The 26,764-nt window shown below is 40.1% G+C and overlaps 1 protein-coding gene across 1 annotated transcript in view; it reads left to right on the forward strand.

Moving 5' to 3' along the window:
• LOC127568294 (N-lysine methyltransferase SMYD2-like) overlaps positions 1 to 26,764 on the forward strand; it is a 53,460-nt gene that overhangs the window by 20,186 nt on the left and 6,510 nt on the right. The window contains exons 3-10 of the mRNA XM_052011870.1: positions 4,479 to 4,589; positions 10,190 to 10,250; positions 13,367 to 13,491; positions 15,671 to 15,738; positions 19,240 to 19,342; positions 20,032 to 20,142; positions 20,851 to 20,971; positions 22,840 to 23,014. Coding sequence (XP_051867830.1) covers positions 4,479 to 4,589; positions 10,190 to 10,250; positions 13,367 to 13,491; positions 15,671 to 15,738; positions 19,240 to 19,342; positions 20,032 to 20,142; positions 20,851 to 20,971; positions 22,840 to 23,014 — 875 coding nt within the window. The remainder of the gene's footprint in view (positions 1 to 4,478; positions 4,590 to 10,189; positions 10,251 to 13,366; positions 13,492 to 15,670; positions 15,739 to 19,239; positions 19,343 to 20,031; positions 20,143 to 20,850; positions 20,972 to 22,839; positions 23,015 to 26,764) is intronic.

Below are 26,764 nucleotides of genomic sequence, written 5' to 3' on the forward strand. Positions count from 1 at the left end.
TTGTTTGTAGGTTCGATACCCTGTTACTGGGTTTCACTGTGTCTTTAAACAGTGTGGAATGTTTGCTTTATAGAACATTGAACAGTATAGCATAGGAACAGGCCCTTTGGCACACTGTTTATGCCGAACATGATACCAGTCTATCCAATCCTATCTGCTTGTGCCTGGCCCCCTCTGTTCCCTGCCTATTCATGTCTGTCTAAGTGCCTCTTAAACGTTGCTATCATTTATGCTTTTACCACTTCCCCTGGAATCGCATTCCAGACACCTTCCACTCTGTTTTTAATAATAAAAACTTGCCTTGCACATCTCCTTTAATTATTCTCCCTCTCACCTTGAATCTATGCCCTCTAGTATTTGACATTTCCACCCCTGGAAAAAGACTCTATCTATGCATCTCATAATTGTATATACTTGAGGCTGCCAATGCACCAGACAAAACAATCCAAGTTTATCCAACCTGTCCTTGTAGTTAATGCACACCAATCCAGGCAACAGTGTGGTTAACCTCTTCTGCATCCTCTCTATAGCCTTCACATCCTTCCGATAGTGTGGCAACCAGAACTGCTCACAGTACTCCAAATGTGGGCTAACCAAAGTTTTATACAGCTGCAAAGCAACTTGCAAAGTTTTATGGTGACACCAGAGATTCTGCAGATGCTGGAATCTGAAGCAACACACAGAAAATGCTGGAGGAACTCAGCAGGTCAGGCAGCATCCATGGAGGGAAATATAGTCAACAATTCAGGTCGAGACTCTTCATCAGGACTGATGAAGGGTCTCAACCCGAAACATCGAATGTTTATTTCCCTTCATGGATGCTGCCTGGCCTGCTGAGTTCCTCCAGCATTTTCTGTGTGTTGCTTGCAAAGTTTTATACTTGGTGCCCTGATGAATGAAGGCAAGCATGCCATATGCCTTCTTTACTACCCTATCCACTTGTGTTGCCACTTGCAAGGAGCTTGGATGGACTTATACCCCAAGATCCCTCTGTACATCAGTGCTCCTAAGGATTCTTCCATTTACTGTATTTTCTTCTTGCATTTGACCTCCCAAAGTGCATCACTTTACACTTCTCTGGATTAAACATCTACCATTTCTCTGCCCAATTTTTCAACTGATCTATATCCTGCTGTATCTTTTGACAACCTTCCTCTCTGTCCAATTTTAGTGTTGTCTGCAAACCTACAAATCAAACCACCCACATTTTCATCCAAATCATAGTTCTAGCACTGATCCTTGTGGAACACCACTGATCACAAACCTGCAGTCAGAAAAAAATACCTCTCCACCACTACCCTTTGTCTTCTACGACCAAGCCAATTTTCTATCTAACTTACCAACTCACTGTGGATCCCATGTGACTTAATCTTTTGGACCAGCCTACCATGACTGACCTTATTGAATGCTTTACTAAAATCCATGGAACAGCATCCACTGGCCTACCCTCATCAAGCATCTTTGTTACCTTCCCAAAAAATTCAAATTGCATTTGTGAGACAGGACCTCTCCTGCACAAAGGCATGTTGATTTTCCCTAATAAGTCTTTCCTTTTGGAAATATGAATAAATCGTGTACCTAAGAACCTTCACTAATAATTTCTCTACCACTGATGTAAGGCTCACTGGCTTATTTTCTGCATTATCCCTGTTGCTCTTCTTAGACAAAGGAACAACATAATAATAGAAATTCACTTTAGAGCTTTTTGAAGGCACCAAGATCCTCGATTTTTTTTTTCAGTTGTCTTTCATTGTATTAGTAAGAATGTAAAAAGTAAAAGCAGGAATTCTACTTTGCCAATCAATAAGATGGTGAATTCAGTACTTCAAAAATGTTTTCCCACTTGATCTCTGCATCTCTCAATTCACATGATGTGTGTGTGTGTGTGTGTGTGTGTGTATATATTATAATGAAAACATTATCCTGCTGGAGGAACTCAGCAGGCCAGGCAGCATCTGTGGAGAAAAGCAGGCAGTCAACGTTTCTGGTCAGGACCCTTCTTCAGGACTGAAGATAGGAAAAGGGGAAGCCCAATATATAGGAGGGAAAAGCAGAGCAGTAATAGGTGGACAAAAGAGGGGAGGCGGGGTGGGCACAGGGTGGTGATAGGTAGATGCAAGTAAGAGATAGTGATGGGCAGGTGCAGGGGAGGAGAGGAGAGTAGATCCACTGGGGAATGGGTAAAAGGTAAGAGAGAGGGGGGAAAAAAGAGGCTAGAAAAGGGAAGAAGAGAAGAAGCGTGGTGGGGGGGCGTTGTGGGGAAGGGGTGGGGTGAGGATTACCTAGAGTGGGAGAATTCAATGTTCATGCCGTTAGGCTGCAAGGTTCCAATATGGAAAACGAGGTGCTGTTCCTCCAGTTTGCACTTGGAATCTCTTTGTATATATAATCTTGGATTTGAACATGCTCAAAGACTGATCAGCCACAGCTGCCTCAAGTATAGAGTTCCAAAGATATACAGCCCTCCTTAATTCAGTCCTAAATGACTTGACTCCCTTATCCTGAAGGGAACAGCTTCTAGATACAGTCTGTCATTACCTGCACCCAATTCCAGAGTAACAGCCAAATATTCCTTGTATGCACAGAATTTTCAGAGAGTTGCTTTTATCTTTCTGAAATAGGACATGGTGGGGAGGAGGAGCCCGAGGATACAAGCTTGTCAGGAGTGCAGGTGTATGTAGGTCAAAGTCAGTATTTTTCGTTCTCTCAGGCTTTGCAGTACAAACGTCTTTTGGTATATGGACAGTGACCTAAACACTGACAACTTGAGTTAACTCATCTATTCTCAGATCCCAATGTAGTAATTTCAGACCAGTTACAAATTCTGATTCTTTCAACATACAAAGGTAGCAAAAATGCTATTGACCTACAGAAATGCATTGGATACTCTGTGATCAAGGGAGACTTTTGCAGGTGAATTGTACCCAATCCAACATTGCATAAGAGTTTGCCCTCTGTCCTTGCTTTTTTTCTTATTATTTCTACAATTCTCCAAGGTCTCAATTCTTCCTGTCCTCAAACTTGTAAAGTTAGACTTAAGTATATTGTCCCTCATGTTTATCCAGTACTTTACATCAGAACTTGAAGGTCGAATTGGAAGGCAGAATACAGGGTTAATGGCAGGATTCTTACCAATGTAGAGGAACAGAGGGATCTTGAGGTCCAAGTCCATAGATCCCTCAAAGTTGCCGCACATGTTGACAGGGTTGTTAAGAAGGCATATGGCATGTTGGCCTTCATTAATTGGAGGATTGAGTTCAAGAGCCACGAGATAAAGTTGCAGCTCTATAAAACCCTGGTTAGACCACACTTAGAATATTGTGTTCAGTTCTGGTCTGTATACTGTAGTGAGACAGTTCTGGCCTCACTATAGGAAGGATGTGGAAGCTTTAGGAAGGAGGCAAAGGAGATTTACCAGGATGCTACCTGGAGCATGTCTTATGAGGATAGGGTGAGTGAGCTAGGGCTTTTCTCTTTGCCTCTTATCTTATATACCTTTATCAGGTCACCTCTCCTCCTCCTTTGCTCCAGAGACTTTTTCCCAGGGCAGAAATGGCTAACATGAAGGGGTATAATTTTAAGGTGATTGGAGGAAAGTACAGGAGGATATCAGAGAAGTTTTTCTTTACACACTGGTGGGTGCTTGGAAAGCACTGCCAGGGGTGCTGGTAGAGGCAGATACATTAGGGATATTTAGATAGCCCTGCATTTTTCTATCATCCATGTGCCTATGTGGGAGGGAACGGTTGGATTGATCTTAGAATAGGTTAAAAGGTCAGCCCAATGTCATGGGCCAAAGGGCCTGTACTGTGCTGTAATGTTCTATGATCTTGTATGAGATGGTGGGAATGTTAAATGGTTCAGTTATGGTAACAGCCATAATGAAAATATTCTTTGAAGTCTGTAAAAGGGAAATTAATAAATTTTGTTTTGGCAGAACATTTTTTGCTTTGGAACCATACATTCATGAAAATTATTTCATGAGATTGATTAGAGAAAATTGAGGAGGGTGGTGTTGGGGATATGAAGAAATAAGTGAACACTCAGTAAGTGGAATTGTTTGAGATCCTCCTAAGCTTGAGTTTTAGCTACTTTTAATTCTTTATCTCTGATTTGCTTTTTATTAGGCTGCTATAGTTGGGAATCTCTGAATCTGAGCAGCATAATATGACCTCGAGGCTTCTCTCTAGAATGCAGAGATCACACTTGGGAATAGGGTTATGAACACTTCCAACCCATTTGTTCTCAGGATATGTCTGAGACGGATCAGCATTGCAGATGTGTGTACATGTTAAATTGGGAAGTCCTTGGTACAAATGATAATGATAAACCAATTCCTTGTTAAATGATTTTTTTGAATTGCTGGGTTACTGCTGAACTCATTATTATATTATTTAAAAGATTATCAAAATTTCTGTTTCAATTGTACCAATGTCTGTAATTTAAAACAAAATTAAGTTTGGCAATTTGTCTTGCAGAAAGCTGACTGGCCAATGCACAAACTGGAATGTTCTTCATTGAGCAAATTTGGACAGAATTGGAACCCCTCTGAGACGGTCAGGCTGGTGGCAAGAATCCTGGTTAAGCAGGTGAAGTGACTGACAAATGGATGAACTGACAAATCATCTTATTGATATTGGTTGGGTGGATGGCTCCCACTGGAATAATAATAGCGATATTTGAAGATCTGACTGGATTATTTACTGCCTGTGTTGAGTTAACAACATAGTATTGGTTGTCAGCTGTTGTCAGTTTGAAATTGGCTGGTTATTACTTGTGGTAGAAATGCATATGTGTCAGTATCCATCTAATAAGGGTAAAATTGTTTTTCAAAACTGGGTCTCCTCCCCTCCCATTATAATAAAACTTACTAAGGTTAGTTCTCCAGCTTATGAGAAGTTCTGCTGTCATTGAAAGGGATATTGAGGCACTGGCAATGCCATGAAGAAATGTACACAAAATCAATCCCTGAACTAAATCAACAACTAATTGGCCTGCCCCTCTGCCCCTGATTGAAACCTTTTAAGACTGAAATAGTAGGAAATTTGTTTCTATCTGTGATGGAGGGGATAAGCATAAAATGGTTACTAATAAATTCAGTAGGAAATTCAAGAGGACTTCACTGAACTGGGAACAGTTAGAATGTGCAATTGACAGTTACTAAAAAGTTGTTCAGATAAAGTTTTTTGAGGGAGGGAGCTGGATTAAAATGAGTGAAAGTCCTTGTTGAAGATGATGGGCCACTTGGATGATCTGAATTTGGGAGCATCTCTCACTCTGAGATAGTCTTGATGTCTCACCCTGGGATGCTGGATATACTCAGCAGGTCAGGCTGCAATTAATGTTCAAAGTCAGACTTCTGGCATTGTTAAATGTATCCTGGTTGACTAACTGCATTCATGGTATGTTCAGTCCTTTTACAAAGGGTTGCCATGGACAAATCGGACTGAATGGACTTTTTTTGTGTGCTGTGAGGGTCCGTGGTACTTTACAAATGAAATAACCATAAATTAAAAGCTATGCCTTTTATGGTGTGTGTATTTTCTAAAACAAAAAGTATATATTAATAGATCTAGTGGATCTTGGTGGTTCAGACATTCAAGGGCTGTGGTGATGTTTCAGTTAACTAAGTGCTTGGTAATTATCTAAGTGATCTCCCGCATATGTATTTGGAGGCACAAATTTGTGTTTTGTAGCTGTGAGTGATGCTGATTTTCAAGTTTTACTGTGTATGTTGAATCTAAAATATATGTTGCATTTTAAATAGCGATTTCTGACCAAATTTAGAAACTACTCCTGCTGAATTCCAGCCTTCCTTTGTGATGAATTTCATGCCTATTGACTACTTAGGTGGAGGTGGTTGTTTGTGTTTTTAACAATGGTATTCTTATGAAACTGAAGACTTCAGATGTTCTTGTAAAAAAAATGTTTGACTCTATTGCAAATAACACTTCACTCCTTTTGTTGTGAAAATTAAGCTTCCAGATTTATTATGGTGCTGCTCCTTTCATTGTCCTTGAATATGTAGACATAAGGAGCATGAGTACTCAAACGAAACCTTTTCAGTGACGTTAGTGAGGAGGTGATTAACTGTGAAACTGTATTTTAAGAGTTTTCAGTGTTTATGCATTTGAAATGTACAGAGCTCTATGCTGGCATACTTCATTTCGGTGTCTTGATTGCAGGTAGCTTTACTTCATGTTGATTCTGAGTTCATAGATGCTGCTCACTCATCTCCAATATAAAATGTATGTTAAGCTGGAAAAATTAAAATGAGTAGCACCATGATATTTGAGGAATTTTGTGCACGTTGTCTGTCTGCACTACACTTTCTCTGTAACTGTAACACTTTAATCTGCATTCTGTTATTGTTTTACCTTGCAATACCTCAATGCACTGTTGTAATGAATTGATCTATATGAATGGTATACAAGTTTTTCACTGTACCTTGGTACATGTGACAGTAATAAACCAATTTACTAATTTACCGAATGGAACTGCAGAATCACAGATTGGTTACAGAATTAAAGGAGACCATTTGGCCTGTTGAGTCTGGACTGCCTCCATGCAAAAACAATCCAGCTAGTCCCCCTCCCGCACTCGCTCCCCATAGTCTTGCCAGTTCTTTCAGAGATTTGGACTTAACTGGAAATGCATTGGGTCAGGCAGGTCAGCTGTGCCTGATTTGATGACTTTCCAGCATTTGTTTTTTTTCATTTCAGATTTCCAATATCTGTAGTTTTATTTTTCTTATGCCACTGTATTTTGGTTCTTTTAGATTTTCATTATTTCCCCCAGTTGGCAATCCTTGCACTAATGGGAACAGTTTATTTTATCTTCTCTGTCTATACCTTTTTCAGGATTTTAAATATGTCTTTCAGATCTCCTCACAACTTGTTTTGCAAGAACAACCCCAGCTTCTCTGGTCTGTCCACGTTTCTAAAGTTCCCCATTCCTGGGATTATTTTAGTAAACCTCTGGTGCTTCATGTCCAAAGCCTTTGTTTATCTGAAGTATGGCACCCAGAATCGGATCTTTATTTCAGTTGTGGCTGAACCAGTATTTTGTAAAAGATCATTACGCCTGCCTTGCACTTCAACTCTATGCCTCAATTTATAAAACCCAGATCACAATTTTTTAAGAGGGATACAAGAGATTGCAGATGCTGGAATCTGGAGCAACAATCTTCTGGAGGAACTCAGAGTTCGAGCAGCATCTTGGGGGAGGGGAGGAATTGTTGACATTTTGTATTTCAGGTCGAAACCCAATGTAAGGTTTCAATCCGAAATGTCTCAAATCCTCCCCCTCCCCATTCCCCACAGATACCGGTCAACCTGTTGAGTTCCTCTGGTAGATTGTTTTTTGTTCATAAACTTTTAAAACCACTTTCTTGATCTTCCCCATTACCTTCAACGAACTGTGCGCACACTCCCAGATTGCTCTGTTCTTGCACTCCTGTATTATATTGCCTATTTTCATTCTTGCCATCAAAATGTAACAGTTCTCATTCATAGAGACTTAGCATGAAAACAGGCTTTTCAGCTCATGCTGACCAAAGAGCCTACCTGAACTCCATTTGACCCATATCCCTCTAAACTTTTCCTATCCATATACCTGTCCATGTGTCTTTTATTATTGTAACTACCTCTTACCACCTCCTCTGGCAGCTCGTTCCATATACCCACCACCCTCTGTGGAAAAACTTGCACCTCAGATCCCCTTTAAACCTTTCCCCTCTCATATGCCATCTAGTTTTTGGTTCTCCCCACCCCACCCTGGGGAAAAAGACTGTGACTATCTCCCCTATCTTTGCCCCTCATGATTTTATAAGAAGAGATTGGATAGGTTGGGACTGTTTCCCTGGAGCGAAGGAGGTAGAGGGATTTACTTGTAGATGTTTATAAAATTTTGAGGCCAAATGCAGGCGAATCTGATTAGTATTGATAGACATCTTGGTTGGCATGGACGAGTTGGGTCAAAGAGCCTTTTTTTTAATGCTGTATGACTCTGTTTCTACATCATGGGTGATGTTCCTTTTTATATTCCCTCTGAACTTTTCTGGTTCCAACTTGTGTTACTGACAAGACATCTGTCATTTGATCTCTTTTCACTTCTGACCTATTTCTTCCCCCTCTATCCTTTTGGTAATTCATGGAGTTCATGGCTTCAAGCTAAAATATCGTCACTCTAGAGACCTCTCATTACAGTTCTGCCAAGTTTTGATTGCAATGTAAGTGGGCTAGATCTATTCTTAAATAACTTTTTTTTACTTTAGTATGGCCTGTATCATCTCCCATAGATAATCTAAACTCCAAGATGTTACGATTGCTGTTTTTTAAATGCTCCACTTGCCCTCTATCATTTCCCCGTATCATATATAGTAAATGGTAGGGTGCTAAAGAATGTTTATGAACAGAGGAACCTTGGGGTTCAAAGCCATAGTTCCTTAAAGTAAGCAACATATGGCATGCTCTTCTTCATAGGTCAGGGAGTAGAATATAAAAGTTGGGATGTTATGTTGCAACTTTACAAAACACTGGTTAGACTGCACTTGAAGTATTGTGTGCAGTTCTGGTCACCAAGCTATAGGAAAGATGTGGTTGTGTTGGAGAGTGCAGAACAGATTCATCAGGATGTTGCCTGGCTTGGAGGACTTTAATTATTAGGAGAGATAGGATAGGTTGCATTTGTTTTCCCTGGAGTGAAGGAGGCTGATGGGTAAACTGAGAGAGGTATATAAAATTATAAAAGGCATTGATAGAGTAGATAGAATCTTTTTCCTATGGGAGGGATATCAAAAATGAGAAATTATACATTTAAGATGAGAGGAAGGGGATTTGAGAAAGATTTTTTTTGTACAGAGAATGGAGGTGGTGGAATCGGATAGAGTCACTATCTTTAAGAGACATTTAGACAGACTTAATTAGGCAAGGCATTGAAGGATACAGGCCTAATGTGGGAAAATGGGATTAGTGAAGATGGGCAGAAAGGACAGCATCGATCTGGTGGGCTGAAGGGCCTGTTGTTGTCCTCTGCAACTCTTATGATTCCACAATGTTACCTTTCTCATTGAGCAAGAAATAAAATGATCAAGAGTTTCCCTTGAAGACACTTCATAACATCTCCCCCCACCTTTGCCTGTGTATTTCCTTACTACTGTCCCAATCTATATCTGGATAGTCACAAGCTCATGGTTTTTGCACATCTCTGCTTTCCCTGAAGATTTGCTTCTCAGTACCTAGCAGCCTGTATAATAGTTTCAACAGTGTAATCGCGCCTCCTGTTGATTCTTAATTCTAAACACAGACTCTGTCCTTAATCACTCTGAGATTTCCTTTCTCTCCGGCAGTGCAACGTTCTCCTTCATCAATATTGCCACCCCACATCCCCCCCCCCCCAACTTTCTTCCCTTTTTTTCCCTGCATACATTGTATCCAGGAATACTTAGAACCCTTTCTTGCCCTTTTTTTTAATTATGTTATTCCACCTGGTTCATTACTCCCACAGATTTCCTACCTTATTCAATGAATATAGACCTGGTTCTTCAAAAACTTATTCCGGTGTTGCACCTTTCTCTCTCTGTCCTTTTTTTTTATGCTGCTTTCCTGAGCCCAACACACTGCCAAATTAGATCCAAACCCCTACCCCCATAGAAAGCAATCCTTTTTCACCAAGAATTGTTCCTTTGCTCCCAATTCTGAGGTGCAATCTATCTGGCCTGTGCAAGTTCCATGTCTGCCAGTATTGGTTGCAATGCCCCAGGATCTTAACCTTCCCTCTTGCATCATCTCTTGAGTCGTACATTTATCTGCGCTGTCTTCCTGTTCCTACAATTGCTGTGGTGTGATATAAATACTACAAACTTTTTAAATTGCTGGGTTCTTTGTTTACAGTACATTCTTGTTTAAGTTTGCTGGGGCCTCAGTTTCCCATGCTCCCAGAAGTTCTCTGATCTGCCCAGGTGTGGTAGCTTTATAAATGCAAGGAATCTGGAATATCAGCAAGTAGCAAGGATGCTATTAGGCTCAATGTTCAGGCCTTCTCTTCTTCGAGAGGACAATTTACTCATATTGGGAATTAATATTGATGACAGCAACTTGATTTTTACTTTCCGACTCTTATCATTGTATTGAATCCATTTGGCAGCAGCTATAGTTTTAAATTCTTTTGTATGTTCTTTTAATTATAGAAAATGCATCCAGAGAAAACTCCTTCGGAGGAATTATTAACTGTTAATGAGTTTGAGTCACGTAAGTATGCATTCATTGCAAGGTCTGAAGTCAATCAAGTTGCTATATTCTGCAACATTTAGTTTAATTTCCAAATAAAGTATCTGCCTACTGTAACATTCCATTCATCATGATGTAATTAATACTTTGCACTTAGACCCTGCATATCTCAAAGTGTATGACTGGTTCCCTATGTGTGTCTTGACTAAAGCCTGAACCTGCCCTTAATGATTAGATAAACATTTGCTGCACCAGAATATTAGACCTTGTCTTTGATTTTTCTCTGAATCACTGTACCATTTGAGGTGGTAAATGGTTCATGGTGGCTGTTATGTCAAATCTGTTCCAATATTTTTTTTCTAAAGTGACTACTCTAACTTCTCCTTTTAGGCCTGCTGGGACTCTAGTGCACTTTCGTGTGGAGTCACAGAGCTGCACTGGCACTGTAAGCTTAGCCCAGCCTCCAGTTTCAGCAATTGGTGGCATTATGTCAGTAGTGGAGGCAGCTACAGGAAGGTATTGAAGAAGTCACTTTAAGGCATGCTGAATGTTGATGTTACTTGTTATTACTTGTAGCTCCTTCTCATTTCCATTCAATATTGATTTGGCCTGGAGATTTATTTTACTCCACTATGTTCCAAGTACTCAGTTGCACAGGGAATATTAATTTGTCAAATTCTTCTTGTGAAGGTAAGGATATTGAAGTAATTAGCATTGAACCAGTGTAGGGGTTTACAGAAGGCCCCTTTTGGATACTTGCTAATCCAGTTGCCTGGGTGCGCACAAACCATGGAGATCTTGCGTGAACTTCATTGACTATTATTGTGCAGGGCTGCACTTTCAACCGGAAGCTACTAGGGAAATGGATCAACCACTGCTAGCAGTGCACCACTAGGAGAACAACAGTGTTTACCAGGTCAAGGTCAGCAATGAATTTCTTTGTGACCTAGATTTTTCCAGACAGCAAAAGGTAGCCTTTGTCACATTAGTCAAGCAATTGAGACTACTGGAGTGGATAGCTTTCTCTTTGATTGTGCTTACTTAAAACAGACGCAATCTGAAGTAACCAGCTCTCCCGAATAAAAGAATAATTGGTCTGATTGCAAGGATGAAGTCTGATTAGCCATTTAAACAGGAGTTTAATCTGTAGTATGGCAGTGTCTTCTCTTTGAGGACAATACTGGCAGTAACTGGATTGAGGGCTGAATTTCTTTTGCAGGTCAGAAGTGCAGGGCCTTCTTTGCCTTTGGGCATGCCCATTCTGCTGCATGAGTTGAATGTCCTTTGTCTTTGTAACCTCTCAGAACATTTATTTGAGGAATTTTGACAAGGTACAGTGGCATGCAAAAGTTTGGGCACCCCGGTCAAAATTTCTGTTACTGTGAATAGCTAAGCGAGTAAAAGATGACCTGATTTCCAAAAGGCATAAAATTAAAGATGACACATTTCTTTAATACTTTAAGCAAGAATACTTTTTTATTTACATCTTTTACAGTTTCAAAATAACAAAAAAGGAAAAGGGCCCGAAGCAAAAGTTTGGGCACCCTGCATGGTCAGTACTTAGTAACACCCCCTTTGGCAAGTATCACAGCTTGTAAACGCTTATTGTAGCCAGCTAAGTGTCTTTCAATTCTTGTTTGGAGGATTCTTGCCCATTCTTCCTTGCAAAAGGCTTCTAGTTCTGTGAGATTCTTGGGCCTTCCTGCATGCACTATTTTGAGATCTATCCACAGATTTTCGATGATGTTTAGGTCGGGGGACTGTGAGGGCCATGGCAAAATCTTCAGCTTGTGCCTCTTGAGGTAGTCCATTGTGGCTTTTGAGGTGTGTTTAGGATAGTTATCCTGTTGTAGAAGCCATCCTCTTTTCATCTTCAGCTTTTTTTTTTACAGACTGTGTGATGTTTGCTTCCAGAATTTGCTAGTATTTAATTGAATTCATTCTTCCCTTATGTTGCAGCCAGTGAAATGTTCCCCATGTCACTGGCTGTAACACAAGCCCAAAGCATGATTGATCCACCCCCATGCTTAACAGTTGGAGATGTGTTCTTTTCATGAAATTCTGCACCCTTTTATCTCCAAATTTACCTGCATCCTCACCACAAAATTCAGCATCAGAAGTTTGCAAAGGAACATCTAAACAAGCGTGATGCATTTTGGAAACAAGTCCTGTGGACTGATGAAGTTAAGATAGAACTTTTTGGCCGCAATGAGCAAAGGTATGTTTGGAGAAAAAAGGGTGCAGATTTCCGATGAAAAGAACACCTCTCCAACTGTTAAGCATGAGGGTGGATCAATCAGCTTTGGGCTTGTGTTGCAGCCAGTGGCACGGGGAACATTTTGCTGGTAGAGGGAAGAATGAATTCAATTTAAATACCAGCAAATTCTGGAAGCAAACATCACACCATCTGTAAAAAAAAATGCTGAAGGTGAAAAGAGGATGGCTTCTACAACAGGATAACTATCCTAAACACCTCAAAATCCACAATGGATTACCTCAAGAGGCACAAGCTGAAGGTTTTGCCATGGCCCTCACAGACCCCGACCTAAACATCATCGAAAATCTGTGGATAGACCTCAAGAGCAGTGCATGCAAGATGGCCCAAGAATCTCTCAGAACTAGAAGCCTTTTGCAAGGAAGAATGGGCGAAAATCCCCAAACAAGAATTGAAAGACTCTTAGCTGGTTACATAAAGTGGGTACAAGCTGTAATATTTGCCAAAGGGGGTGTTACTAAGTACTGACCATGCAGCATGCCCAAACTTTTGCTTTGGGCCCTTTTTCTTTTTTGTTATTTTGAAACTGTAAAAGATGTAAATAAGAAAAGTAATCTTAAAATATTAAAGAAATGTGCCATCTTTAACTTCATGCCTTTTGGAAATCAGGTCATCTTTTACTCGCTTAGCTATTCACAGTAATAGGAATTTTGATCAGGGGTGCCCAAACTTTTGCATGCCACTGTAACAATAACAGTAGGACCAAACCAATAACAAGGGCCACTAGCTATTCCTGACACTTCGCCTACTGACTAATGGGACTAAAGAACTTCTCCAATAGATTGAAACCAGTATAAGATTTCTCAGTAACCATTGTTTAAATCCAGTCTCCTCAATTGGTCTTTTTTCTGTTTTGTTTCAGACCTTGATAAGTTGGATAATGAAAAGAGAGAGCTGATTGAGAGTGACATTGCTGCCCTTCATCACTTTTATTCCAAACACTTGGACTTCCCTGACCAGGCTGCTTTGATTGAGCTGTTTGCTAAGGTTTGTAGCAGATGTGAAATCTTTGTTCTTGGTGGTGGGGTGCAGAGAGAAGTTAGTTCATTTATTGTGTGGGTGTAACTGGGTGAATCATGGAGCAAATTCATGATTTTTCACATAAACATCAGTAGGGCTTTGATGCCATACTTGAAGGTTTTAACCCAGGATATCTAAAATTAATTTGAGACAGAAGGACCATTTCTTTATACAACCTCTGGGATGGTTGTGAGGGGTTGCGAAGAGGGAAATGCCCTTTACAAGCTCCAACAAAACTAGAAAATGCTGGAAGTCAGGCAGTATCTAGAAGGAGAAACAGTTCAAATTTAAGGAGTGGAAAGAGTTGTAAGAAGGGAAGTTGATGGGCAGAAGAATATGTCAGTAATGAAAAGAATGGTCTCTGAAATGCTGAGGGAGAGTGAAGATGGGTCTGGTAATGGAATCGAATCTCTTTGAAGGTGGTGGAAGTTGTGAAGGATGATTGATTGAATGTAGAGACTTGTAGGGTGAAAAGTGAGGATTAGTGGAGTGTTATACTTGCTCTGTCCCAAGAGGGGAAGGTGTTAGAGCAGATTTGTGAGAAATGGGTGAGATGTGATCAAGGGCTCAGTCAACTATTGGTAGAGGTGAAGCCATTGTTCAAGAAGAAGGACAACATCTTGGAGGCATATGCATGGAAAATCTTGTCATAGGAGCAAACCCAGTGATGATGGAAGAAATGGGAGAATGGAATGCTTACAGGAGGTGGGTGGGGGCTACACTGTTCCTGTCATCCATTTCTGTGCTGGCCACATTCTTAACTGTTTTAGGATCATACACCCTCTATAGTAGGTCTGAGTACAGGCCTGAAATGTACTTGTGTTGAATAATGAATGCTGGCTGCTTCATGTCTGGTTTTGTTAACAATGAAAGGTGAAAGTATGGTTTGATACTCCAGCTGTTCGATTTTTCCATTTTAGAACGATCACTTTTCTACCCAATAAGCTGAATTGATTACAATGATATACAGTTAAATTTAATAATGAAACTTGAGAATTTCTTCAAATTTGACTTGTGGTTTGCTTTGTTTGGAAGTACTATTACAGTGGAAGAATGTTTGCTGCTCTTTCCAGCTGGAGTAAATATTTTCAAGTTGAGCCCACTTTTTGTTAAGCTCCAAACTCATTGCACCATTTACCTTTATCCTGTCTTTTAAGAGTCTACTTCAGAGACACACTCACTCATTCTGAATTGAAAGGAAATTTTATATTATCGTAGATGTCAAGCAGCAAAGTAACTTTTATTTTTACCCTAAGGTTTGCACAAGAATTTTTTTTTGGAAAACTAATTCTTTGCATTTGAAACATATCTGCACTTAAATGAACTTGACACAGACTTCCCAGCTTGCCTTGCTTGATTCCATAAGGAGTCCAACAATATAGTGCAAGGTTAGTTGGAATGACAGGAGATACGATAGCACAAGAAAGCAGGCTTTCCATGGGGAGCATAGGTAAGTTCTGGCTCTGCCATGGAAATGGAAAGTCGAGGCCAATGGTTAGTTTTTATTATGCAACATATTATCATTCATGTTAGTGGTTCTACATTCAATCTAGTGGCACCTGCAGGAAACCCATGCAGACACATTGGGAGAACGTACACACTCCATACAGACAGCAGTAGGAATTGAACCCAGGTTGCTATCGCTGTAATAGTGTTATGCTAACCGCTACACTACCGTGCCGTATTCAAGGCTGATGATGGATCATCTTGTTTATTCATCGTAAAGTATGGTTTTGTAGGTATGGCTATATCTGCCTTGAGAGGGCAGGCTGCCTTAATTTTGGTAGGAGTGTCTGGTTGGTAATGGGGATTTTGCAGAGTTGATGGGGCTGAGTGTCCCATTGTCATAAATTAACAACATTTATTTCATTAACTGACCTTTTACTGCCCAGCTGTGAAGTCTGATTTGGACTGCTCTCTGATTCATTGGTCCAGGCCTCTGGATTATTGATTGTGCATTGTAATTGCAGTACTGTTGAACACAATAAACTCTGCTCATCTAACAGTGTTACTGATGGGAAACAAGGATCTTTACTTTTCTGTGAAGCTGAGAAATATACCCATACCCAACCACTCACTGTAGAGAATAGTGTAGGAAGTCAGCATTCATGTAAAATGTTTATTAATTTTTCTCCTTTCTCTTAAGGTTAATTGCAATGGATTCACAATTGAAGATGAAGAACTTTCTCATTTGGGCTCTGCCATCTTTCCAAGGTTAGGATTGTTACGCAGAGTCCAATATAGCTACCAATATAGTTGTTTATTCTTGTCAAGTAAGCTGAATTTTTCACAATGTTTGCTGTTAGCTGTCACTAGCAATTTTTGGTAAACCAATTTCAGCTAAAGTTCATCCTTATTCTCCCATTCAATATGAAGTTCACGATGCCAGCAACCTGTACATCATTTTTCAATGAAGAACATTTCATAACTAAAAGTTGGGTGGGTCAGAACTATCTTTTTATCATGGCCAAAATGTTTAAGCATTGCTGAAGAAGCAAACTTAATTCTGCGTTTTGGGGATTAGTGATGGGAGAGTGGGATAGCAACGTAGATGCTAAAGTAACATCAGGTTTGGCTCTGGATAGACAATGATCTGATTAATGATAAGAGGGCTGAATGACTGATTTGACCCTGTCCCTATGTCACTCTAATTACCTTTTCAGACAGTTGTTATTTTTCTTTTCCCAATTGTGTGCCTATATCCAAGGAGGCCAAGAGGCTGGCTGTCCGAGTGCAGATGGGTAGACTAGGAGGTGAACAAGGATGGCCAATGTCACATGAGGATGGCTGGAATGGAACAGTACCCAAATAAGAGTACAGTAAAACTCCTTTGTAGGATAAGATATCTTTATTAGTCACATGTACATCAAAACACACAGTGCAATTCATCTTTTGCATAGTGTTCTGGGGGCAGCCCGCAAGTGTCGCCACGCTTCCAGCGCCAACATAGCATGCCCACAACTTCCTAACCCGTAAGTCTTTGGAATGTGGGAGGAAACCCATGCAGACACGGGGAGAATGTACAAGCTCCTTACAGACAGCGGCCGGCATTGAACCCGGGTTGCTGGCGCTATAAAATGTTACGCTAACCGCTGCACTACCGTGCCTGCCCACACACTACCGTGCCTGCCCATACTTGGGACTTTGCTGCTGGACTGGCAGATCTTCTGAACTATTGGATGTTATTATGTTAATGCCCTTTTCGCTTTTTCCAGAGCCAGATACTGAACCATCAGGATTTCCAAATCGTCAGATAGTGGATTATTGGAATCTTACTGTTCCCATGGGGCAGTAAAGAGGAATGGATGGGTGAAATTTGAAGGGAATGCTCAAATCCTGTGAGCCTGATGTAATTTATTTTTGTGAATTAGAACTACAAGAATTGGTTGGGAATTTTCTGTCCAAAGTATTGGGCAGAACTAGCTGCCAACCTGCACCCTCCGCTGACACGGGTAATGATTATGGACTTGATTTTTGCTGTTCTGCTGCCTTAAGCCACCTCACTCCAAAATGGTTGGACTATATCCATTGTAAAGCCATCATATGGTGACCAGAACAGGCCCTGCCTACAGAAGTGCTGACTTCTCCATGTGAAGTGCCAGTATGCCAGCCATCAAGGATGGGTCCTCCTTAGGTTACAATTGGGTTCCGTATCTGAGAATTGTTTGGAAATGCAGCTGCCCAGCAATATATTTAAATAAAAATATAGGCCAACTAAGGGCAACGTGTGGTTAAGCCAGGCACTCAGCTCAACCATTCAGATTTCTATGCAAGATGTAATGATAATGCCGCAAACCAAGTTCCCGCATGGCAGAAGATGCTTGCAGCCACAGAGCAGGGAATCCATCCTGCAGATCTCCCAAACACTTGGTCGTATATACAAGCTGTACATAAGTTAGGCATTTGTAATCTGGACCTGGATTTTGAATGCTTCATGAATTCACCATGATATTTGGAAATATTCAACAACTGTTAACAATCAAAACAATGGGTTTTTGCTTTACAAGTACATAAAAACACTTAAAATATTTTAAAACTTTTATAGCAAATTCCATTAAACCAATTAGCACAATTAATTGAAAAGCAAACAAGCAGATGCTGAAAATCCTTAAGTAATAAGAGGAAAATGCTGGAGATACTCAGCAGGTTAGTCAGGGTCTGTGAAGAAAGAAACAAGTACTTGTACACATGACCAAGTGTACATACGACCAAGTGTTTTGATGAAAGGGGGGGGACATCAATCTGAAACAACACTGTTCTCATTCCAAAGGTACTGCCTGACTTCCTGATTATCTCTACAATTTTCTGTTTTCAGCTCAGTTAATCAATGTATTGATTTCCCCTTTCAGGAACGCGATAATGCTGCTTAAATGCGTAGGTTGGGGAATGGACAATTGACTGGCATAGCTCAGATAATATAATTCTGCTTATATTTCCCTACCACCACCCAATCAGCCTTATAAAATAACATATTTTGTGATCATGCTACAAAGCTTCAAATCTATTCAGTATTAGTGCACTGTTCCTGTGTCATATAGGAATAAAACACTATTTCTGTTCTGATCTGTGCTGAGTAAAGATGATTGCTGATACCACCAAGAGGTAGCAAAAATGTCATCAGAAGATTGTTGTTTTTCCTCGATCCAACTTTTATCTTTTTTTTAAAAAAGCAGAGCTTGCTAAGCGTGTCTCTCCATACCTGCCTTGAGGGAGTTAGGAAGTCTGACAATGAAGGGACTGTAATTACACACACAGTTGGAATGACCTAAATGCTGAAGCTTACTGTGTTAATGTCTGATGAGTACTCATTTAGCTCTATTATCCTGTCTGGTTTAGTAACTCCTCCAAGGTGTTTCTGCATTGATGTTGATTGCACATGGTATTTACAAAAACAATCAGCATCTCTTGTATATTTTTGGTTTTGCTGCTTTTAACTCATTGTAACTTGCATTGCATTAAATTGCTGAAGGCGAGACATCTTCTTGAATAAATGCCCTGCTAGGGCATAGACTTTTGGATACTGGTGCTGTTAGCATTTAATGCTCATCTCTAATTGGCCTTGAAGATTTAAATTAGTGAAATGAAAGTAATGTTGAAAATGCTCAGCAGTCTCTGGACAAAGGAGCAGAACGTTTTTGGTAAATGACCTATCGGGTCTCCTATATTTGACATAACTGAGCACCTCCATAAAATGTGGATTCCAAATATTAGCAGTTTATGGGAACTGTACTGCCACATAAACCATGAAACTGTTCGGTGATTAAGACATGTTTGTTATATTAATACTTGATTGAGTTATAAGACTCTGTTTAGTAGCAGTGAAAGATATGCTTTTTTCACTCACTGGACACTCTGTGGATTGATAAGTATGGTATTTTATCACTTGGATGCTTTAACAAGCTACCTACAACAGACTTTACTCGTGATGAACACCTTGGCATCCTGCAAAACAGCCACACGTGTCCTATTGCCCAAGTGTGTCCTATTGATATTCACCATCTTTCTTTACCTGGTAGAGAATGAGAATGCAAATAAACTATTAACAGTTTTTATTTTATAACAAGTATTGTTTTTTTTCTTGAATTCATTATCCAATTATGTTTATTTTCAGCCTGAGCAGAATGTTATTTCCATTTAAGTAACACAGATTTTTAAAACTGAACTGCTGATTTTTGAAAAGCCTCAAACGTTAATATGCTTTTGTTTTTTATCCAGTGTTGCCTTGATGAATCACAGCTGTTGCCCAAATGTGATTGTAACCTACAAGGGGACGACTGCAGAGGTCAGAGCCGTGAAGCAGATATGCCCTGGTGAAGAGGTTAGAAAGCAGGATGATCAAACCTGTTTTTATTATTAATAAAAACATTAAAATGGACATGTTGCTGAATAGTTCTGTGTGTGTGTGTGTGTGTGTGTATAGGGTATTAAGTATATATGCATAGTAAGAAACTTTGTTACTGCACCTTTTTGTTTAGTTTGCTTAAGAGTAAGAAGTTTGTAAAAGATGAGCATTGATAACGAAGATAAGCTGCTACTGAGCAATAACAAACCACGTGATGTAATTGTTGAGGCAAAGATGTATGGTGCTATGAACTTTGAAAATCTGCATGGGTATTGCTTTTATACAGATGATGTATTGAGGATCTGAGAACCTCACCAATCACATGGGAAGAGGCGGAGTGTTGGGCTTCAGTGTACAGTGTACCCCCACGATATAGCAGTTGGGTAATGGAAATTCAGAATTCCCTTTCCTGTACACCACGCGCCCATGGAGGCATTACTGTTGACAGAAAAACTTCCTCTAGTATTGCACCTCCACATGGATAAAAGAGTTCATATTATGGAAAATCGCAACCCCTCCATAACGTAGGGTACACTGCACTCTGATTAAATGTTACTTTAAATAATTGTAATTGCACATCATCTGCAGGCCAATAGGATCCAATTCAGATTTGATGCTAAGTTTGGACTGAAATCTCACTTGTCTTTTTGTCTACTGTGTTGTAGATTTTCACTAGTTACATCGATCTGCTGTATCCAACTGAAGACAGGCAGGACAGATTGAGGGATTCTTATTTCTTTACATGTGACTGCAGAGAATGTGCAACAAGAGCAAAGGTAATGGTTTTAAGCTTCATGCTGTCTCTGGTGTTGTCACCCTCTCAACCACAGTTAACCCTTAGCTTCTGGTTAAAATGTTTTTTGAGATTGCCTAAGAGTCAGAGTTTTATCTTTTGGAGATGAAGTTGGTAGAATTTTGGAACTCTTGTGCAATGGTAATTGATGCTTGGATAATTATCAATCTAAATCGGTGACAGATTATTATTAACCAACTGTGTTATGAGTTATGAAATGAGAACAGGTATTTCACTGAATGGTGGAAGGAGCTTGGGGATCTAAAATGACTTGCCCCTATTTCTGTCAACTTGCCAAGCCTGGGTAATGGAGGAGGAAGATTGTGTGGTTGATTATTGGAAAGATCTGTATTAAAACTGTCACTTTTAAATGTTGCTGAGTTGTATTTTCATAGATCTTGCTTCATCTTTCACTAAAACCAAACCGAAAACAAAATTGAATTATAAATGTCATTTTCCGGTGGTCCATTTATGCCTCAGGTTGAACTTGGAATGGAAAAGTAGCTGAATGTAGTTTTATAATGCGCCTTCTATCAATTCTTGTGAATTGCTAGGCCTATGAGTGGCTCTTCACGAGAATGCTTAGCCAGAAAGATTGAAAGTACCAGGTGGAAGTGCATCCTTGTGTCAAGCATTTACTGCAGTGTTATAGCTTATTTTGGTGCTGCTTGTTTTTACCCTTTTTCTGCAGGATAAAGAAAAGTTGGAAGTCACAAAATATGGTGAGCCACCAAAGCCAGAGGTTGTCAAGGACATGATCAAATATGCAAGGAATATAATTGAAGAGTTCAGAAGAGCCAAGCACTATAAAAATATCCTTTTTCCCAGTGGATTGGTCATGGGGCTGTCATCTGTTAAACACTAAACTGCTAAATGCTAGCTGTTCATCTAGAAGATTTCTATTTGCTCTGGGTGTTCCAGAGTCAGAGTGAGTGAGAGACAGAACACAACTCAAGTCTGCATCAACCACCCATTCACACTAAACCAACATTAATCCTGTTTTTATTCTTCCCACATTCCCATGAACTCCACCCAGATTCTACCACTCACCTACACACACTGGGGCAATTTACAGTGGCCAATTAACCTACCAACCTGCATGTCTTTGGGACATGGGAGGAAACTGGAGCAAATGGAAACTCGCATGGTCACAGGAAAAAGGTGCAGACCTCACAGACAACATGAGGAGGTCGGGTTTGAACCTGGGTTTCTGTCAGTTAGAAGCAGCAGCTCTACTAGCTGCGCCATTGTGCCACCCCATGTTCCATGCCTTGGTAACTGGTTTATTATTGTCGCATATACTGAAATACAGTGAAAAGCTTTTGCTTGCATGCCATCCAGGCAAATCATTCCATACACAAGTACATCAGCATAGTCCGGAAGGAAAAACAGAATGTGGTTTATAGTGTTACAGAGAAAGTGCAATGCAGGTGATAGGCCACTTGCCATCAAATATTCAAATTTGTTAATGACATGGGGAAGATTGGGGGTGGTGGGGGGGTTGGTGGTGGAAGCTGGTGGTGGTAGGTGTAGAGATTGGTTGAAAGTGAAGAAAACCAGTGGACAGATGTGGGCAAAATAAGAGTGGAAAGTTAAGCTGTAGACAGAATTTAATGTGGTGAAATGGGAGAGGGAAATGGCAAATACCAGCATAAACTGAAGAGAATGGCACTTCAGGAGATAGAGAAACAGATTTTGGTGCATAATTTATTCTTGGAACTGTTGGTAGTGTGTTTTTTTTAAAGCAAGCCCAATGGAATTTGGAGATCTTTAAGATGGGGCACAGATTACAGGAGCTGCTACTGTACACACCTTCACTGTATAGTTCTGAGTGTAATTGACTTAAAATGATGCCATTCATTCAGAACTTCTGGCCTTGATGACTGTTTTCAAAGGTCAGTTAAGGGTCCACTATATGGCTTTGGGTTTGGAGTTGCATATAGGCTGGGCAAGGATGGTAGATTTCCTGAAGGTCTTTAATAAACCAAATGGGTTGCAAACAGTTTGGTACTTCTGCAAGTCACCATTATTCATGCAAGTATCTTATTACAGAATTTATTTGATTAACAGAATTTCAATAGTCCAGCTGCTGTGGTGGGATTTGAACTCGTGTTTCTGGATCATCTGTCCAGGACTCTAGATTGCTAGTCCAGTAATTTAACCAAATCCGCCACCAAGTTGTTACCACTGGAACTGTGAAGGTAAGGGATAAGACTGCTGTGTTCTGGAAGTTTTTTCCCTCAGTCTAACCTTGCAAAATCTGAGGAGTCTGTAAAGAAGGAACACCAATTTAAAGTTCTCACAGGGAGTAGGGAAGTTTTAAGGCTTTTAGTATACATTGTGTGGTGTCCTAATGCAGTGAGCATTGTGACATTTAAGGACAATTTGGATAAATACTTGAAGCACCAAAGGAGAAGAGGCAAACCTTTGGGTAGTGTAATGGCACTTCTGAGTTCTGCAAATGCCTGTTAATCTTTTGTGATGTTCCAGCCCTTCATTTAATTTTCCCTGTGGGTCCAAGCACAACTGAAGACAATTTGTGCAAAAGTGTGGAGGTAGGGGGACAAGGAGAAGGTGCTATGAAATTAACAGCAAAGTATCATTTTATCTTTATTCTCCCATTGTAATCGGACAAGGTTTGGAAGCTGGTTTTGCATTACAATTCTTAACCACCTGGCACCCCCTAGTGAGTTGCTGGAGATCTGCGAGTTAAGTCTGGATAAGATGGGATCAGTTTTTGAGGATAACAACGTTTACATGCTGCACATGATGTACCAAGCCATGGGAGTCTGCTTGTACATGCAGGACTGGGACGGAGCTCTCCGCTATGGTCAAAAAATTATCAAACCTTACAGGTTATAAAGTTGTATTTTATTTTCTACTCCTTTTTATTAAAGTAATTATCTTTAAAGGTGATTTTGTGCTTTTGGCTAGATTAATGCTCTTTTTATAAATAATTATAAAGTCACACTATATCACTATGCATAAGAACTGTGAACAGTGTACCTTTACTCATTGCAGCTTGCAGTGGCACCTGGTTGCAGCCACATTTCTATATGTTGTTAAAATGTGTGATTAAGCATTTCTGCCACATATGTGCTAGGTTAATTTTCTTATTACTTTGGTAATAATTAATTTCTGATGTTTAGTGACTCTCGCTTTCAGTGAGAGGGGCCTAAATTCTCTGCCAACAAAGGCCTGTAAGCAATGACCTACAAATGCTTAAAATTGCTGTCTGTTTTTGTTTTGAATGTTGAAGCTTGCCAGCAAATGCAGTTAGATAACGTTAGATGAAATATGGGTGAATCCTGCATAAAGGAATGCGAAAACAAATGTTTGGAATGCACAAGAAGATTCGTAAGATAGATGTGGGAAATGAGCTTGTGTTTAAAAAAAACCTGACAGACCAAATATTTTGTGTGAGAATTGTAGCCCATTTGTGTCACAGAATGCTAAGGTGGTTGTGTTTGCAATCATCCTCATGGCAATTTTCCAGTCTTGACTCTGCTGACATTCTTTGTTTTCCAAACTTGACTCCACTGACACGATTTTTTGCTTATTTCCATTTTTTTAACTCCCTATGGGTGCCTCTAGGCAGCATTATTGTTGGTTGTGTTGTATCAAACACAATTATTGCATTGTGCAAGAAACATGAAAATCAAATATAAATTAAGGTTTAAATATGGAATTAATTTTGCATAATGCTCGAAGTTGGGATATAGTTTTTTTTGTCTTCTGCAGAGAATTGTACCCCTCCTCCCAAAAAAAAGCCACAGCAGGCCTGATCATTGCTGAATATTACTGATTTTGAACTACTTTCTAACTCTTTTCTTAACTGCTGCTATTTTGTGGTGTCGAAAACACCACAATGGCTGAAATTTCCTGGAGAGGCATTAAGGGTCATTTCTACTGAAGGCAGCATCCTTGAGCAGGGACTGAAGTCGCAAGTAGCTTGAGCTGATTTCATCCAAGAAAGAGTATTTGGTACTGAGAATTATGTCACTATTGGAATTCTGCATTGACACGTTGTTTTGTACTAAAGGATCTAGTTCCTGTGGGGAAATAGAACCCAACTCAATTGGAACTTTGATGCACAGAACGTGAAGGTTTTTATTCTGGGTTTCTTTGTCTTGTGGCTAACCGAGAATGTTGAGGATGTATCGCTGCCATGCAACACATCTGCACACCACTTCCATATATGTGCCTGTGCTGTTCTGAAGAAGACTGCTTCTGTGAAATTTAAAGGAACCTCCTCGAGCAGGTCCTATGCCAGAATTTGGAACCTGGCTCTGTAGATTACCAAAAGTCTTGGGCTGCCCTGTTTTCCATGCATATATACACAAACATTCCTTATTTGTTTTTGTCCCTACCTATTTGAGGTAGTCAGCTGCTCATTCCTCACTGCCAAATTCCTACCCATCACAATGCTCCAAGCCCCAGACTTGCCTGATTCCTTTACAACTCTGCCCATCTGTAAGGCTGTGTGTAAAGAACATTGAAATCACATAAACAACAGAAACTTATCAACTGTCAGGATGCCACTAGCTGGAAATTGGATTTGCCATCTGTTCCTCTCGAACAATTGTCAGGAAGTTTTGATCAGGCTCCCATTTTTAAAAAAAAGGTTTGGGGTAATATATGTGCCCATGATTTTATGACTTGTTAGTGAGTGAAGATCCTCACCCAAGAATTTCATAAAATTAGCTCTCTCAAATCTGGTGTAGCACCAGAGATTAAACTTCCTCTACCATGATCTCAGAATATTCAAACTTGGATTTGGCAAAAAGACTAGACTTGATTTTGAGGGATAAAGGATTATTTCCCCCCACTGTATACCTATTTGCTTTTTTTTTCAGAAATCTGATTTGATGCATGTTGGCTGCAGTAATTTGTATTTTTCAACATTTAAAGCAATAAATATCCAGGAGTGACTTAAAGGCATAAAACTTTGCTGCTCATATCTGTAACTGTGGGAAACTATTATCTGAGGAAGAGAAGTAAAGGGATTTGGAGTGGACAAGATGACAATATAATTTGGGGAAGTGAATGATGGGAAACTAAATGTCACTGTACTGTGGGATCCAGATGCCGTGCTTTTTATTTAAAAGGGATGAAGGTCGCGCTAAGTGCAAAGAAAGTGAATGGTGTGTTTTATTTTTGTTTAATTAATTTTATTTACAGCGTGGTAATAGGCCCTTCCGGCCCAACGAGTCTGCGCCGGCCATTTTAAACCCCCATATTAACCTACCTGTACGTCTTTAGAGTGTGGGAGGAAACCGGAGCACCTGGAGGAAACCCACGCAGACACGGGAGAACGTACAAACTCCTTACAGACAGCGACGGGAATCGAACCCTGATTGCTGGCACTGTAATAGCGTCGCGCTAACCACTATGCTACCGTGCCGCAGAAGGTTACAAAAGTGCAAAATCTTCAATGCAGTTATAAAAGGCTTTAGACAGGCCATTACTGGAATGTTGTGCAGAGTCTTACTTGCCTTGGAGGCAGTGCAACACTGTATTAATTCCTGGGATGATAAGTGGAGATTCTGGGTTGGATCGACCTAAACTTGCAGGAGCTTAGTTTTAAGATTAAGGTGAGAACTATCTCTAAATGATTCTGAAAGATTTTGGCAGGGTAGATTCTGTTTAATTTTTCTCTTGTAGAATCTAGAAATAAGGATCATAGCTTCAGGAAAAAAGCCTTTTAAGATTGTGAGAAATTTCTTCGTTCAGGGGACAGTGGAGGTAAAAATAAATAAATCAAGATACAAAGGGCTGTGAATGCTCAGTGATTGATTACATTCAAGGTTGCAAGTAATGGCTGTTTCAGCTCCTGAACGTATCTGAGTTCTAGGGACTATTAGTCATCTTGTGTTCATTATTGGGAATAGACATCACTTGGTCTTCTCCAATTCATGGAAAGTCAAGCACTGTGCCTTGGAGCAGATGTTATTTGCAGACATGAGCTTCTCTGATTGAGCTGGTGGAAAGTCATTGGTGTATAGATCAAACAAGGTTGGGGCTGGAACAGAAATCCTGGGGAACTTGTCTACAATACACAGCATCACAGAAATTCTCTTAACAGCAACTCTTCAATGGTTTTGAGCCACTTTGCTTCACCTCATCATTTTTCCTGATGATGTCAAGATGCCAGAGAAAATCTATACCAACCCAACCTTTTTTTGTTTAATGATTTTTGAACCCACCAATTGCATACCTTTCATCACCACATTAACTGCTGAGACTGCAAAGCCAAGAAATGGTAGCAGACTGAGTGGCATACTGTACCCATTGCCAAACAGTTCCTTGTTGCATAGCCTGGCCTACCCCCTGTGTTGTCAGTTGGTCATTCTCAACCAATTTGGGACTAGTCTTAAGCCCCTACAGCCAACCAGAACCACTGGCGTCTTCCAAGTCAATCCAGGCTTCGTTTGCAGTATGGTCCAAATATTGATATATATCACCGAGGAGCACACAGTGACTAAATTCAAAGTGGGCTCCATGTGGCCACAAACAAAGCTATTGCTTTGTGAATGTACAAATAGAAGGGACAAACAATTTGTTCAAGAAGAGGAATTTCAAGAAAGATCTTGGGAGAAGATGAT

The sequence above is a fragment of the Pristis pectinata genome, chromosome 3 (assembly GCF_009764475.1).
Source record: "Pristis pectinata isolate sPriPec2 chromosome 3, sPriPec2.1.pri, whole genome shotgun sequence".
Lineage (NCBI taxonomy): Eukaryota > Metazoa > Chordata > Chondrichthyes > Rhinopristiformes > Pristidae > Pristis > Pristis pectinata.